Raw genomic sequence first — 14,846 nt, 5'->3', positions numbered from 1 at the left:
TGGGTGGGTGGATGCATGGATAGGTGGATGGGTGGGTAGACAGATGGGTGGGTGGGTAGGTGGGTAGATAGGAGGGTGGGTGGATGAAATACAAAAGTACACTGCAGAGAGGAGACAGAGTCAGGTGCTGAATGGGTAGATGGTGAGCACTGGGTGGGCTGTGGTCGGTGGAGAAAGAGGTGGGGAGAGAATGGAGGGAAGTCAGAGGAAATAGACCCTAGAGACGGAGGCTGGGTGGGGGTTGGTGAATGAGTGGAAGGATGCTGGGTGAATTTTGAGAGGTAGGCAGAGGCTGGAGAGAAGTTAGAGCCCTGGCTGGATTCCAGAGGACCTGAGTTCAGCTCCAGTACAACCATCTGTAACTCCTGCTCCAGGAGATCTTACACTTTCCTCTGGCCTTTGTAGTCACCCAAACAGATGTTATACACACACACACACACACACACACACACACACACACACAGAGAGAGAGAGAGAGAGACGAGACAGAGAGACAGAGAGACAGAGAGACAGAGAGAAAGAGATACATTAATAAAAATTAATCTTAAAAACAATAGACTAGATAGATGATAGACAGACAGACAGACGACAGGTAGACAGATAGATAGATAGACAGATGAGAGCTGATAGACAAATTTGGTGAGTATACAGAAAGATGGATTAATGGATGGGGGAAGTGTAATATTTAATCTTAATTCCCAACCTGATTGTATTGAGAAGCACCTTAAACACGGAAGCCCATCCCTGGGTGTGCCTGTGAGAGCGGTTCTAGACACCCTAGAGCCCAGCACTCTGCTGATGACTGATACATGGTATGCACAGTTGGACAGAGGGACGGATAATCAGCCCCACCCCCGCGGGTGACAGATGCATGGGTCAGTGTGTGGGTAGATGTTGAAGGAGTCGATGACCCCAGTGATGAACCAGCCACTCACTCCTTCCCCCTAGTGACACTTACAGTAAATATGTCGCCATGCTTCTCCTTCATCCTGGTGAGGAAGCTGGCAGCATCTCTCCCAAACTCCAAGGCATGGCCCAGCCAGGGGATGTTGCCCAAGTCCAAGGGAGGCTCGCCGGGTCGCCTACAGAAACCACAGCACTTAGCCCCATGTGATAAGAGAGAGAACAGAGAGTAGAGGCCATGGAGAAGTCACAGGAGGCACTCAACAGACAGCTGGAGGCGTTCCAGCAGGAGGAACAGCAAGAGCAAAGGTCCTGGGGTTGTACGACAGGCTCAGAGAACAGTGTGGGAGCCTAAAGAATAAGAACAAGGGTGTGTAGCCGTAGCCAGAGCTAGAGAGACTCTGGGTGAGGCCCTATGGGCTTGTGGGTAGTCGGACTGTGGCTTAGTCTCCGAGAGAGGTGGGGTTCCTGGGAGGGTGTGTGCTGAGGACGACCAGTGCCATGAAGTTCTGGAGACCCATTGGCCTCTGGGTAGAGAATGGGCTCAAAGGTGCCGGTGGAGGCTGGGGGCTAGGCATAGGCAGCTCCCTGTGGGAGGAAGCTTCCAGCACCCAGCAGAAAAGCAGAGTTTTCTGAGCCAGTCTGGACTTGGGTCATCTCACACTCCCTCTGCTGCCCAAGGAAGGGAGTAGTGCCAGTGACAGATTGGCAGGACGCAGGTTCCGCTCCGCTCAGTGGTTCCAAACCTGAGAGCCCTCCACAGCAAGGCCTGGGGGAAAGCCAAGGATATAGGCTGTCTCCTTCCCACAAAGGCCTTATTTTGTACCCACTCTCTAACGGCTGCAGGGCTTTTTCATTTTTAAGTTAAAAGAAAAATAAGAGTTTGCAAGTATATGAAGGAACTGTAACATGCAGGGCGGTGATGGTGCGCACCTTTAATCCCAGCACTCGGGAGGCAGGTGCAGGCAGATCTCTGTGAGTTCGAGGCCAGCCTGGTCTACAGAGTGAATTCCGGAACAGGCAAAGCTACACAGAAAAACCCCGTGTTGAAAAAACAAACAAATGAATGAATGAATGAATAAATAAATAAGAAACTGGAATACACGGTGTCCACGGACGCAGCTACTTTAGAAACCAGGCTGGCAGTTCCTTAACCTTTACGCATGCTACACAACAAAGCAATCTATCCCCAAGAAATAGAAACATGCTCACAGGTAAGCAGGCATGCTGTTGCCGATGGTAGCATTGCTCATAACAGCTGGGGAGCAGAAACAGCTTTGCGTGAGCTCAACTGCACGTGGCGTGTCCGTGCTACAGAATACCATTCAGCCTCAAAGAAAGAACGAAGCAGTGCTGAGCCTTACAGGCACAGTGCAAAGTGGAAGCCAGACCCAGAGTCGGGAAATCCACTGGGCTAGGCGTAGATTACAGGGTGTCTGGGGAACAAGCATGGAGAATGGCTGCCGACAGACTCAAGGTTTCGGTTCAGGGAGAAAATGTTCTGGAATTAGGGGTGACGGCCGTCCAGCTTCGTGATGATACTAAAACCCTGAGTTACAGTTTTAAGTGTTGAATTTTATGATATGTGAGTTGTATCTCATTGAATAAAAAATTCAGAACAATGACCAGGACAATGGAAGCCTGGATGGAAGAAGAAGGTGATGGAGGAGAATGTCCCCATGGCCAGAGGGTGAAAAGACTGTGGGAGGAGGGAAGAAGAAGCCGCAGGGAGAGGGAATGGTGAGTGCAAAGGTCCTGGGGTGGAAGTGTGCGGGATGGGGCTTTCTAGAGTGGTGTGGCCCAAGTGGACAATGTACAGACGTTAGGTAAGTAAGGGTGTTAGAGATGACTTTGAAGACCTTGAGGGCCTGAAGGTCAGGAGAGAGTCTGGCTTCTACACCACATATATTGAGGATCCTGCGGAGCGGTTGAAGCAGGAATTTCTTGGTGACCTGTTTTTTATATATGGTAGCAGTAAGGCAGAGCAAGAGGAAGGAGGACAGTGCCGGGGATCCTGGTGACTGTCCAAGAGGAAAGGCCTGGCATCAGTTTCCCCATTTGGTTCACATCCAGCAATTCAGGGGAGCACAGGCTTTCCCCAGCCTTTCTCCCTCTGCTTCCTGCATCTCCATTGGGTTGTCCTTAGAGAGTGGGGGTCAGAAGCAGGCGGGACAAGATGGCCAAGGCTGGAGAAGACCGCAGCATACCAGGAGACAATGTTGGGGGCCTCAGGAAGGGCCTCACTCTTCAGCACCTCACCCCCCGCCCCCACCGGACAGCTTCTGAGTCATTGGCAAACTCAGCCTCTCTGAGCTCAGAGAAGCCCAACAAAGCCAGCATGTCTCCGCTGCTAGGGGCTCCAGGGGCTGCAGGGGCCCTCACCTTCCCAATCCCTTTGTAGCCCTGGGCTAGAGGGCTCTTCTGTCATGCCGGGCGCCCAGTAGCTAGTGTGCACCTGCCCCTACCAACCCAGGCCCAAGTGTGGGATCAAGACCCAGAGAAGTGGGTTGTGCAAGGGTGGCCAGATGGCCAGTGGTTACCACCCAGACTTGGAAGCCGGTCTTCCTGGGCTCAAATCCAGCTGGACTTCCAGCCAGTTTATAACTTAGCTGCTCTCTGCCTCCGTTTCCTGGCCTATAAAATGGGAAGAGCTGCGTTATGGACAGTGTCCATCCAACAAGAGTAAAAAGAATGTCTAGGAGATCCCCTGACACCTGGCAGCCAGGAGCAACTAGGAGAAAGACCCAGAAGCCTTTACTGAGCTACGGCTCCACGGGAGCTGCCACTCAGAACATCAGTGTTTGCCTTCCTGGGTAGTTGCAGTTGGTGTTTAGAGCCCATAACTCGGTGGCTCCTCCCCTGACTCATTGGCTCCTCCCATAACCCCGTGACTCCTCCCCTGATACTCAAGAGCCGGCAGGCTCTACTTTTACAGTGAAGAAAATAGTCATGGGGAGACTGAGGCCCTTGCCTGGAGGTTCCCCATAGAAGTGCTGGGTTTCCAGTGGTCACCCCCTAGTGAGCATTTGTACCCCCACTTTACAGATGAGAAAACAGTCACCTGTGATTGTCCCTAGGCCATCTTCGGGGCCCCTCTTCGGGGCCGGAGGGGCCTCTTCCTCCAGGCTTGAACCAGGTGTTATTTCTGGCTATGCCCTTCTTCCCACAGAGAAACCCAAGAAGGCCCAGACAAAGGCAGGAAGCTGGAGCCTGGGCGCCCAGCCCCTCAGGCAGCCAGCGGTTCCCCTGCACTGGACCCCAAGCCAATCCGAGTCAGTCCCGGCCACATTCCAGAGTGAGTCAGCCTGTGGACAGCTGGGGCTAAGGAGACTCTATTTCAGGGCCTGTGGTCTTCCAGGGCTAATTGACACTCTCGCTCATTTGAGGCTCTGCCAGGCCAGACATTGGGGGAGGGAAATACTTGAGGCTTGGCCCTCTCTCCTGGGTTCCACGGTCAGACACCAAGACGTCTCTGTGGCCTCTCCTAGAATGCTGATCCCACCAGGCAGGAGCCTCTGATGGGTCCTCACTAACGGACCCCAGAGCCAGATCTGCCGCAGCCTTTGTGAGGCAGGGAAGGGAGCCTGTGGTAGCTCCCTCCGAGGGAACCCCGACTTGAGGATGGTGTCTTCACTGGGTGGTATATTCCAAGACTCAAACTCTGGGAACTGCATGGAACCTGCTAGGTGCTTAAAGAACATAAGTCACATGACTGCACTGTGCACATAGTCAGACTCAGCGAGCAGGCTTGCCTACCAGAGCTGCTGAGAGGATCAAGGCAGGTGAAGAAGCTGGTGAGCAGTCTGGGTTCCGGAACGCCCAGCTCAGAGGCTGGCTTCATTGGCTGTGCATTGCTAGCAGGCTGCCCAACCTCTCTGTGCGAACTTCAATTCAGAGTAGAGGAGGAGCTCCAGGAAGGTTTTCTGGGAAATGGAGCAGGGCTCAGTTCTCCTCTGTGGGCTGGGGAGCTGAGTTTCTCTCCAATTCTCTTAACCTACTTAGCCCAACCTTTCTCCAGAATGCACCCACAGGCCTCCGGGGGTTCCTATTTTCACTAAGACAGACTCTCCTAAAGCTATTCCACGTTGCTTCCCCCTCTGCCATTGCCTGTTAGAAAAAGCAGATGGCAGAGAGTGGGCTGTGGCTCCATAGGTAGAAGGCTTGCAAGCACACGTGGATTCATCCTCAGCATGAGTAAACTGGATGTGATTGCAAACCCCGGGACCTCAGCACACATGAAGTGGGGCAGGAGGGTTGGGAGTTTAAGGTCATACTCAAGGCCAAGGCCAGCCCGAGGTACGGAGCCTGTCTCAAAAAAAAAAGAAAGAAAGAAAGGAAGGAAGGAAGGAAGGAAGGAAGGAAGGAAGGAAGAAAAGGAGGGTTTTCAGATGTTAACCTCCACCAGGCTCGTTGAAAGACTGTCTCACAAAATAAGGAAGAGAGCGACTGAGGACAATACCGTGTATCTACCTCCGGCCTCCTCCACAGCACACACACAAACATGTGTACACACAAGGAGGGGCCAGCGAGATGGTCACTCAGGGTAGAGTCGTTTGCCGCCAAGCCTGGCCGCCCAAATCCACTGCCCAGAACCCACAAGTGGGAGTTAAGAAGCAGCTCCCCCAACTTGTTCTCTGACCTCCACATTCACAGGTGTGCCACAGCCCACAGCCCCACACAATGTACACACAAGCATAAATACAGGTAGCCAAATCCTTAGAGACAGCATTGGTAGCAGCGCACGGCCTGCTCGGGGCATGTTCTTAGTTTGGACTTGGCTTTTGAGGCAGACAGAGAGTCCAGTTTCTTATTACATCTGGCTCCCCACAGCACAGCAGAGGGTCCTGTGACAGACAGACCAGCAGTGGGCTGGAGTGGCAGCAATAGGAGGCAGGGTCTGTGCTGAGGCTTGGAGGGAGCTGTAGCACCAAACCCAAGGAAGTGTGGCTGTGTTTTCCCAGTTCCACGTGAAGCTGGAGGACTAGATTTTTGTATATGAAGCCCTCCACCCACCCCCACTTGTTACCGGAAGGAACTAACCCCCTAGTAGGACCATTTAGTGACTTCTGTCTTACGCTTGTTAAAAACGACATCCGTTCCTACATAGAAACCTCACCTCCTTCCCAGCCCAGGCTACGCTTTCCTCAATAACACCGAGGACCCCCTCTAATCCCTCGGTCAAGGACCCCCACTCATGAGACTTCTCTCAACAGCCAGCCCACACTCCGCTGGGAAAGCGGCTAGGGACGAAGCACACACAAGCGACCTCAGATTATCAGTGGGGAAACTTGAGTGGGTCTGTGGGCTGTGGCGCATGCGTGGAGGTCAGAGAACAAGTTGGGGGAGTCGGTTCTCAACTTCCACTTGTGGGTTCTGGGCAGTGAATTTGGGAGGCCAGGCTTGACGGCAAATGACTCTGCCCTGACTGACCATCTTCTCACTAAGGCCCAGAAAGCAGAAAGAACGTTGCTGGTAACTACTTGGCAAGTCACTAGGCTCAATGGGCCCACACAGGAGATTGCTAACTCCACCCCCCACAGCCGTCCGTCATCTACACTGTCCCCAGAGAGAACAGTCATAGATGTTAAACAAGGCTTTAAAGTCCTGTCAACAGTCACAGAAATCTGTATCTGGACGGGGACAAGCAGGCCAGTAAGACCCGTGTTTCACCAGGACAGGGTCATGGAATTAAGACTCTCCCTTTTTGATACATGGTCTGGAACATTTGGGAGTACAGCATCATAACATTTTTATGTAATATTTTAAAACAAACACGGGGAAAGGGGGTCTTGGATCACTCATCTTAGGCATAGCTGGATCCTCTGTGTGTACAAAGTTTACGACATTTAGCACAGTGTGGAGATCTGGGGACTCACATGGAACGTGAGAGAGCCAGTTCACTTATGCTGTCTTTCCTATGACCGAGCTTTGCTTCTTTAAACATGAAAGAACACCACAAAACACATGGGAACGTAAGAGTCTCAGGAAAGAGATGGTTTTCGTGTTCCCTTGGTCCTCTTTACTAATTTGGACTCCAGGACAGAGGAGAGGTGACAGGAACCGACTCACACCCTATTAAATTATTGTAATTATGACCTGCTTCCTTAATGCTGTGTAGTAAGCCTCTTCTTCTGAAAACAATGCTCTTATTTAAAAACAAAATTGAGGGTTTGTTTTTTGGGGTGTTTTTTTGGAAATGCTGGAGGGCAGATAGTCACCCACCCACCGGCATAGTTTAATTTTGCTGGGACAAGCAGGAACTTGGGGAATTGAAGGATAGATATGGCATGTACTTTCTGTGCAGCCTGTCAAACCTCAGTAGTGTGATGGGGTGGTAGAAGTCACCCCCAGGTTTGGTCAGGAGAAAGGAATGGGGCAGGGTGGAGAAGAGCCTTGCGTATTTCCACCCAAACTTTGGGTCCCGCCTATGTGCTTGTCTTCCAATGCTAGCCTATCTTTTCCTTCCATGGGATTGTTTGGTTCGGAGCCGTGGATCTTATCGTCTGGGATTTTTGAGTGGTCAGATCAGCGAAGCAAGAGAGGAAAAATGAAAGGAGTCGTTCCAGGGAATGGAAAAGGCCTGCAGCCCAGAGTCTTAATCAGGGCGGAACTCCAACAGGTTATTGGGCTTCTCTGAGCCTCTGTGTCCCCCTCTACAAAGAGGGTAACCAAAGCTGGAGAGATGGCTCAGTGGTTACAATCACTGGTAACTCTTTCAGAGGTCCCAGATTCCATTCCCGGCACCCACAATGAAGGGCTCACGGCCCTCTTTAACTCCAGTTCCAGAGGATCTGACATTGTCTTCTGAGAACTACATGCATATGGTTTAGAGACATACATTCAAGCCAAAAAACTCACACATATAAAATTAAATATATATATTTTATTTTATTTTATTTTATTTTGGTTTTTCGAGACAGGGTTTCTCTGTGGCTTTGGAGCCTGTCCTAGAACTAGCTCTGTAGACCAGGCTGGTCTCAAACTCACAGAGATCCGCCTGCCTCTGCCTCCCAAGTGCTGGGATTAAAGGCGTGCGCCACCGTCGCCCGGCCAATATATATATTTTAATAGGAATAACCAGAGTGCTTTTAGGCAGGTGAGCAGGGTCCTACTGTCGGCCCCAGTGGCCAGGATCTCCCATGCCCATGTCTTCCCAAGCCTTCTCAATAACTTTCCCAGGTGCCATGTGAGGAATGTTTTTGGTTTGGTTTTTTCTATTAAAAAAAACTGGCTAGGCCACCGAGGGCCAATATTCCATAAATCTCCCCCACCTTGTAAAACGTTTATGGACCTCTTTTCATCTTCTCCCCTGGCTGAGGCCACATCATCCCCAGAACTCAGTGACTGGCGCAGCTGATCCACCCCACCAGTCCCTCATTTCCTTTGCGTAGATTCACTTAAAACCACAGGAGGCTAAAAGACAGACTGAGAAACTGGACCCCAGCCATGGAGAAACACAGTCATGATGTGCGCTAAGACAGACATCAAGTGACCTTGCCCTGGCATGCCCGCTAGCCCGGTTTGGGTCACGGCACACACTTTTTACAAAAAAGTGCCTAGCTACTTTGACATTGTTGGTGTGTTTCTTTGTGCGGCATCAAGTTTATTCTCTTCTGGTGATTTTAAGGTTCATCCCGGATTTCAAATCCACCTGGATCCTTTCGCTTGGGGGAGACACATCCCATGGCCCATTGCTGGGGCCCACAGGGGCTGGGACAAACGAAACTCTTTCCGATCAGTAACAATACCAGAATGAAAAATTTCCAGCAGTTCAGGGAAGGGCCCAGGAAAATATTACATGAATGGACTCTGTATTTTGATACAAAAATCAGGGCTTGATCTCTAAGGATTGGAATGTAAAATAATCAGGTCAAAAATATAAAAGAAAAAGAAAGGAAACAGATTCCTACAGATGGGGGAACCAACTCCTCTGGCCAGCCCACAGGTTCCCATTCAATGTTCTCTTCCTTTTCCACCAAAGGAGAGACTGAACAATGCAAGAGACCTCAAAACTCTACGTGCGATTTCCTAGCTCCCCTTTCTGGGCGTGGGTCCCTTTCCGACCAGTTCCCTCCGAGAGCCCAGGAGACTCTAGAGAAAGGGACAAGAGATACCTACTCAGTGTGCTCAGGTCCAACACTGTCTGGGACCACATGGTTCCAGACAGCTGCTTTTCTGACTGGGTAAAAACACCACACACAGCTGCCAAGGTTTTAAATCAGGATTAACTATTTTAACAAGTTGGTTTCTCGATGACTTAAATTCCTGCCAATGCCGGCTAAAGAGACAGCTCAGTGGTTAAGAGCGCTTATTGCTTTCAAAGGACCCAGGTTCAGTTCCCAGCACCCACTTAATGGCTCACAACCACCTGTAACTGTAGTTCCAGGGGATCTGGTGCCCCCTTCTGGCCTCTTTAGGCACCAGACACATACATGGCATACAGGCAGGCATGTGAGGAAAACATACAGACACATAAAATGAAAAAGAAAACCAACCCCTGCCGGTCCCAGGCTGTGCCATGCTCAAGTGTGATAGAATGGCACCAAGGTCACTTTTTCCAGCCCAGTTTCTTCCTAGGCTTCCTGAGAAATGGTGCCCCCTACAGGCACTGGGCATGCTCCCCTTTCACTCCATTTCCTTCATGGACTCCCAGCCCAGCAAGAGCCTGGACCTCGGAACCCAGGGGACATTAAAACACCTGGACGCTGTTGTTTGTCTCCCAGTATAATTTGTGGTAAGATACAGGGACTCCCTCCTTGGATTGGGACAACAGAATTCCTTCCTCTGCTTCTTCAGTTTGCTGGTAACTTCCGCTGCTCTATCCTAATGCTAATCAGACTCAGATGCTCATTTGAAAAATTAAGAGGGTGACAGTCCACCCTGAGCCCATGAACTACACAGATCCCACAAGAACACGTGTCCAGTGTGGGTGGGCTCATTTCACCATAGAGCTGAGCCCATAGGAAACACAAAGTAACCCTGCGGCTTGTTCCCATCTTGTCTGGTGACCTCATCAAGATGGAGGCAGTGTGACTTGGTTGCCGTCTTGACAGGTGACAACATCAAGATGGTGAAGACCATGAACCAACCACTTGACATGAGCCAAGATGGCAGCACCCCTAAAGTTTCCTGGTACCACTGAGTCCTTGAGGGGGGCACTGCACCCATAGAATTTCCTATACCACAGGCATTTGGCCCCAGGTCCCAATTCTTCTCTGGTTTTGGTTCTTCGCCTTGCTGGATGTCTGATGTGGTCGTGGAAATGGGAGCTCCAGAGAGATGCCAACATTGGCTCTATTGCCAGTGAGAAGGTCAACGCATTTTATGTCAAACTAAGGAAGTGATACCAGTTCACCATGGTGGATTTTTTGAATGTTTGACACACTGTTTTGTTTTGGTTTTTTTTTGGGTTTTTCGAGACAGGGTTTCTCTGTGGCTTTGGAGCCTGTCCTGGAACTCACTCTGTAGACCAGGCTGGTCTCGAACTCACAGAGATCCGCCTGCCTCTGCCTCCCGAGTGCTGGGATTAAAGGCGTGCGCCACCATCGCCCGGCCTGACACACTGTTTTGTAGGATGTTCTTAACTGGTTTTCAGAGGGGACCTAGAGTTTTCCCAGCCATGAACTCCAGCACCAGTAACACATCATCAGGAAATGACTGAGGTGGCCAGACCTGGGAGGCTCATGTGAATTTACAGCACCTGAGGGCTGTGTCTTGGAAATGGACAGACAGTTGGAACCAAAAGACAGATGGCCAGGTGCTAGACAAGCTGTTGCAAGCCTGGCTTGGGTCATGGTGCAGCCCTTTTGGAAAAAGAAATTGCCCTGCTGGGTTCCTTCTGCTTTTTCCCCATGGTTCTTTGTGCCGCACTAAGAATCTTTGCTAACGCCCAGAGGCGTAAAAAACCACAGATAAAGGAGCTTTCAAATCGTCAGACCACAAGAATCTGCACCGCTGGAAGGTTGCATCCCCCACCCCAGGACACTGTCATCATCGTCATCATCGTCGTCATCATCATCATCATCATCATCATCATCGTCGTCATCATCATCACTTTAACCACAGAACTGGGGCAGGGGACACTCACTTGCCCCACCAGGCTGGGGACTTCCTGCTGGGAGAATGGCCAGAACCTGGATGTCCACCCTTCCTAGATGTCCTACCTGCCCCAAGGCATAGCACAGGTCACACACCCCTGCAGGCAAACCAGAGCGCCACACATGAGACGCGGAAAGCTATAGAAACAGGATCAGCGAGATGGCTCGGTGGGTAAAGGTGGTTACCACCAAGTCTACTGACCTGAGCTGGATCCCCAGGACCCACACGATGAGAGAACTGTTGCCTGCAACTTATCCTCTGACCTCCACATGTGTGTTGTGGTGTGCATGCTCATGCACATGCGCACACACACACACACACATGCACACACACAAATAAATAAGTAAAAGTAATTTGTTTAAAAAGAAAGCTCTCACAACAAACAAAAAAGTCCACAGACAAAAACATGGACAGAAAGGCTAAAGAGGCACACAGGTGACCGGGACGGAAGCATGAACAGATGTCTAACATCTGGTGTGAGGAAAGAAACTCTGGAAGCTGAAACCACAGACAGATCTGGTGCAGACAGAGCCAGCAGCTGAGGACACCCAGCTATTCCTTACAGAAACGGCTTTTGAATTTTCCTTCCCTCCTTTTGGGGCAGATAAGCAAACACATAGTTTAAATTTCACCTGGAAAAGTGCCTGGAATGAGCTGACTGTTGGAAATCTCAACTCACACTGTCTGCAATGTGAGGTTCTCAGTGTTTCTGGGATTTTAAGGTGCTGCGATGTAAACACGGGAGAGCTGCCCTGTGACACCAGAGCTGGAGTCACAGAGGGAGCAATTGCTGAACCAGCTGAGGATGCAGGGAGGGACTACTCCAGGCGACCCTGGCAGCTGACTGAGAAGGCTGATGGACTCCCACAGTCTGAAACTCAGCCACCAGCCGTGGACCAGGGCTGGCTTTTAAACAAACATCCCACAAGAATGTCGGATGTGATCCCTGAGCTGCTGCAGCAGTAGCCGAAGGAAGTGCGATAACACTTGCCACTTCTCCCTAATTTCCAAACTAGTCTGAAATAGTGTGTTTGTGGCTGGGCTTTGTTTGTTTTTTGTTTGTTTGTTTGTTTTGATTTTTGCGTTTCTTTTTTTTTTCTTTTTCTTTTCTTTAAAAAAAAAAAATCTGGAAAGTTCCTCCCAAACTGAGCAACAGGAAAGGCCTGGAGAAAGGAGGAGAGTCAGGACGAGGAGGGCCCTTGGTTTATTTAAGTCAAATGTATTCTGGTCCTGAGCGATTCAAATTAACTTTAAAATACCTTACACAAAGACTTACTGCCAGCTGAACTCTCCCGCATGAAGAGAAGTGTTTAGTTTTTCTCCAAAAGGCAGTATCTCCAAGGGCACTAAACTTTAAGGACCAAGGATCTGGTTCGACCTTACCCAGTCTGTGGGACTGGGCCTCAGTTTCTCCTCTGGTGCGTATGTCGTGAATCATGGGACCGTCTTCCATGAGTGGGAAGCCCTCAGGATCAGTGTGTCCCTAGCAAACCCTCGAGTCCAGCCTCAGCATTCCCACCCGGGTCGAGCTACAGTGGGTCTAGAGATAAGTGGGCACGGGACACCGTGGAGGTTGCAGCGTGGGTAACGGCAACTCAGTCCCCCGCCTCACACCTCCAACCCTCGGCCTCACCTGGCTTCTCTTCCCCCACCCTGTCGGGACCCGGGGACACTCACCGCGCGCGCCGGCGGCTCAGCAACAACAGCAACAGCAGTAGCGCGGCCAGGAGGCCGAGCAGAGCGGCCCAGGACATGGCTCGAGGGTGTGCGGCTGCAGGGTGGCAACAGGTCACCGCCACCAACACCAGACCACAGGAGCCCCAGTCCAGCCAGCCCCGAAGGCCCCCACTCTAAGGGCCGGGCTGGAAAACGTGGGATGGAGAGGGAGGAGCGGGAAGGGAGGGGTTGCCGGGGCTGCTGCTGAGGGGAGGAGAGGGGATTCGGGAGGCGGGCTCCCGGTGGTGATGGGAGGGGGCAGAGAGGAGGAGACTGAATCAGAGCGACCAGGGGAGCCTTTCCAACTCAGTCGTGCAAACCACACTTCCCAGCCCATCCCCGCCCGTCCTGACCTGCGTTTCCGTGTGAGCTGGGGAACTGTCCACCTCACCCGGACCAGGGCCACTCAGGACCGCCCCAAGCCTACAGTCCTGACTGTGGTGGGGATCACAGCAGGGCCTCAGGATCCTGTGGTCACATTACATTCGGGAGTCAGCCGTTTTACTCTGTCTCTCTGTCCTTCTCCAACCCGTCCCATCCCGTCCCGTCCCGCTTCCTGCCCCCCCTTCCCCCAGGAGGGCTTGACTCCAAGCCTAGAGGGCAGTTTCTTTTGAAGACCATTGATCAGGGTTCTACTTACCTAAGAGTGACTGATGTGTCTGTCAAGAAAGGAAGATCATGGCCTGAAGAGATAGCTCAGTGGTTTGGGTTCAGTTCCCAGCACTCACATGGTGGCTCACAACCACCTGTGACACCAGTTCTAGGGGATCTGATGCCTTCTTCTGACCTCCACAAACACCAGGCACACATGTGACAAACAGATATACATGCAGACAAAACATTCATACACACGCTAAATAAATAAAATATTTTTAAAAAAAAGATCACAGACTTTCTCTCAAGTGCCATAAAAAGGGGACCAGGTGGAGCTGGACCCTCTTTCCCACACGAACACCCCAGTCACACACTCCGGAGTCCTGGCATTTGTGCTCCCCCCACCCGCCCCGTACCTCCTCATTTGCTCCTACCATCTCCCAAGGTGTTGCCCCACCTGGCCCTCTGGCTTCCATGCTCATTTTTGGTTGTCAGCCCTACCCTGCCTACCAGGCCCGCAATCCCCTAACACTTAGAAGGTGGGGGCGGGAGGATCAGGAGTTCAAGGCCAGCTTTGGCTTCATAGTGAGTTGGAAACCAGTCTGAGCTTCACACACATGCACACACACGCACACATGCATGTGTGCACATGCATAGAGCACACATACAACACACGTTCATGCACACATGTGCATACACCTATGCACAGGCACACATACAGAACACACAGATACACCCTACCAGAACCCACCCTGGCTCCCTGTCACTCAGAGCACAGCCACATCACTACATGGCCCCCCAAGAATAAGTGTATCTGCTGAGCCCACCCTCACTACCAGACCTTGTCCTCCGCTCTGGTCACATGGTTATTCTTTTCCCTGCCCCAGAGAACCAAGCTTCTTACCTGACACTCAGGCCCAGTGGATCTATATATGGTTTAGCCAAACCGGGGTAGACGTAATCCCTCTCATCACAGCTTTGGCAATCTTGAACTTTATAGACACCCATGAGACAGAGGCCAGAAGGTGAGGAGGGGATAGATCCAGCTGTGGCGTTTCGTCAGTCCTCAGGAGGATAACGAGGGCCACAGGTTGACTCCATTACCTGGGCTGTCAGCACGGGGTCTGTTATATGTTCACAAGACAGCTGACAGTCCCCACAAACACTTTCTTCACCCATTTCCCCAGTCTGTCATCTGTTGGACCAGTGTGAACATGTCTGCGCTATGTCCCTATCAGAAAGCACTGTCAGGAGCCCAATACTTTGAGGAAACAGCCAGCCCAGTGAGTGGGAAGGGTGCTTGCTTCTGCCCAAGCTCCCCTACATTGGGAAGGGCTAGCACAAACCAGAACCAGCCTGCTCTTTGCTGATGTCTTTGTGGCCCAGGCTGGTTTGGCCTCTAACCCTGTATTATTTTGGTTTTAGTTTCCTCCCTTGTCTGGTACAGTTTCTGAACACATTGTTGCTTATTCGCCCCTCATTGTAGGGTCTTTACACTTGGTCTACTATGATCCTACAAGGAGGAGACAGGGGCA

General features: G+C 51.3%; 1 protein-coding gene across 1 annotated transcript in view; it reads right to left on the bottom strand.

The window, feature by feature from the left end:
• The window catches only part of Ptgis (prostaglandin I2 synthase), a 34,654-nt gene extending 21,824 nt beyond the window's left edge, over positions 1–12,830 (bottom strand). Inside the window, exons 1-2 of the mRNA XM_005362862.2 lie at positions 12,679–12,830; positions 959–1,082 (exon numbers count right to left, since the gene is read on the bottom strand). Coding sequence (XP_005362919.1) covers positions 959–1,082; positions 12,679–12,755 — 201 coding nt within the window. The 5' untranslated portion in view covers positions 12,756–12,830. The remainder of the gene's footprint in view (positions 1–958; positions 1,083–12,678) is intronic.
• Positions 12,831–14,846: the final 2,016 nt, after the last annotated feature.

This window comes from Microtus ochrogaster, linkage group LG8, assembly GCF_000317375.1.
Source record: "Microtus ochrogaster isolate Prairie Vole_2 linkage group LG8, MicOch1.0, whole genome shotgun sequence".
In the NCBI taxonomy this organism is placed as follows: Eukaryota; Metazoa; Chordata; class Mammalia; order Rodentia; family Cricetidae; genus Microtus; species Microtus ochrogaster.
This window is presented reverse-complemented; position numbering and strand designations above follow the sequence as displayed.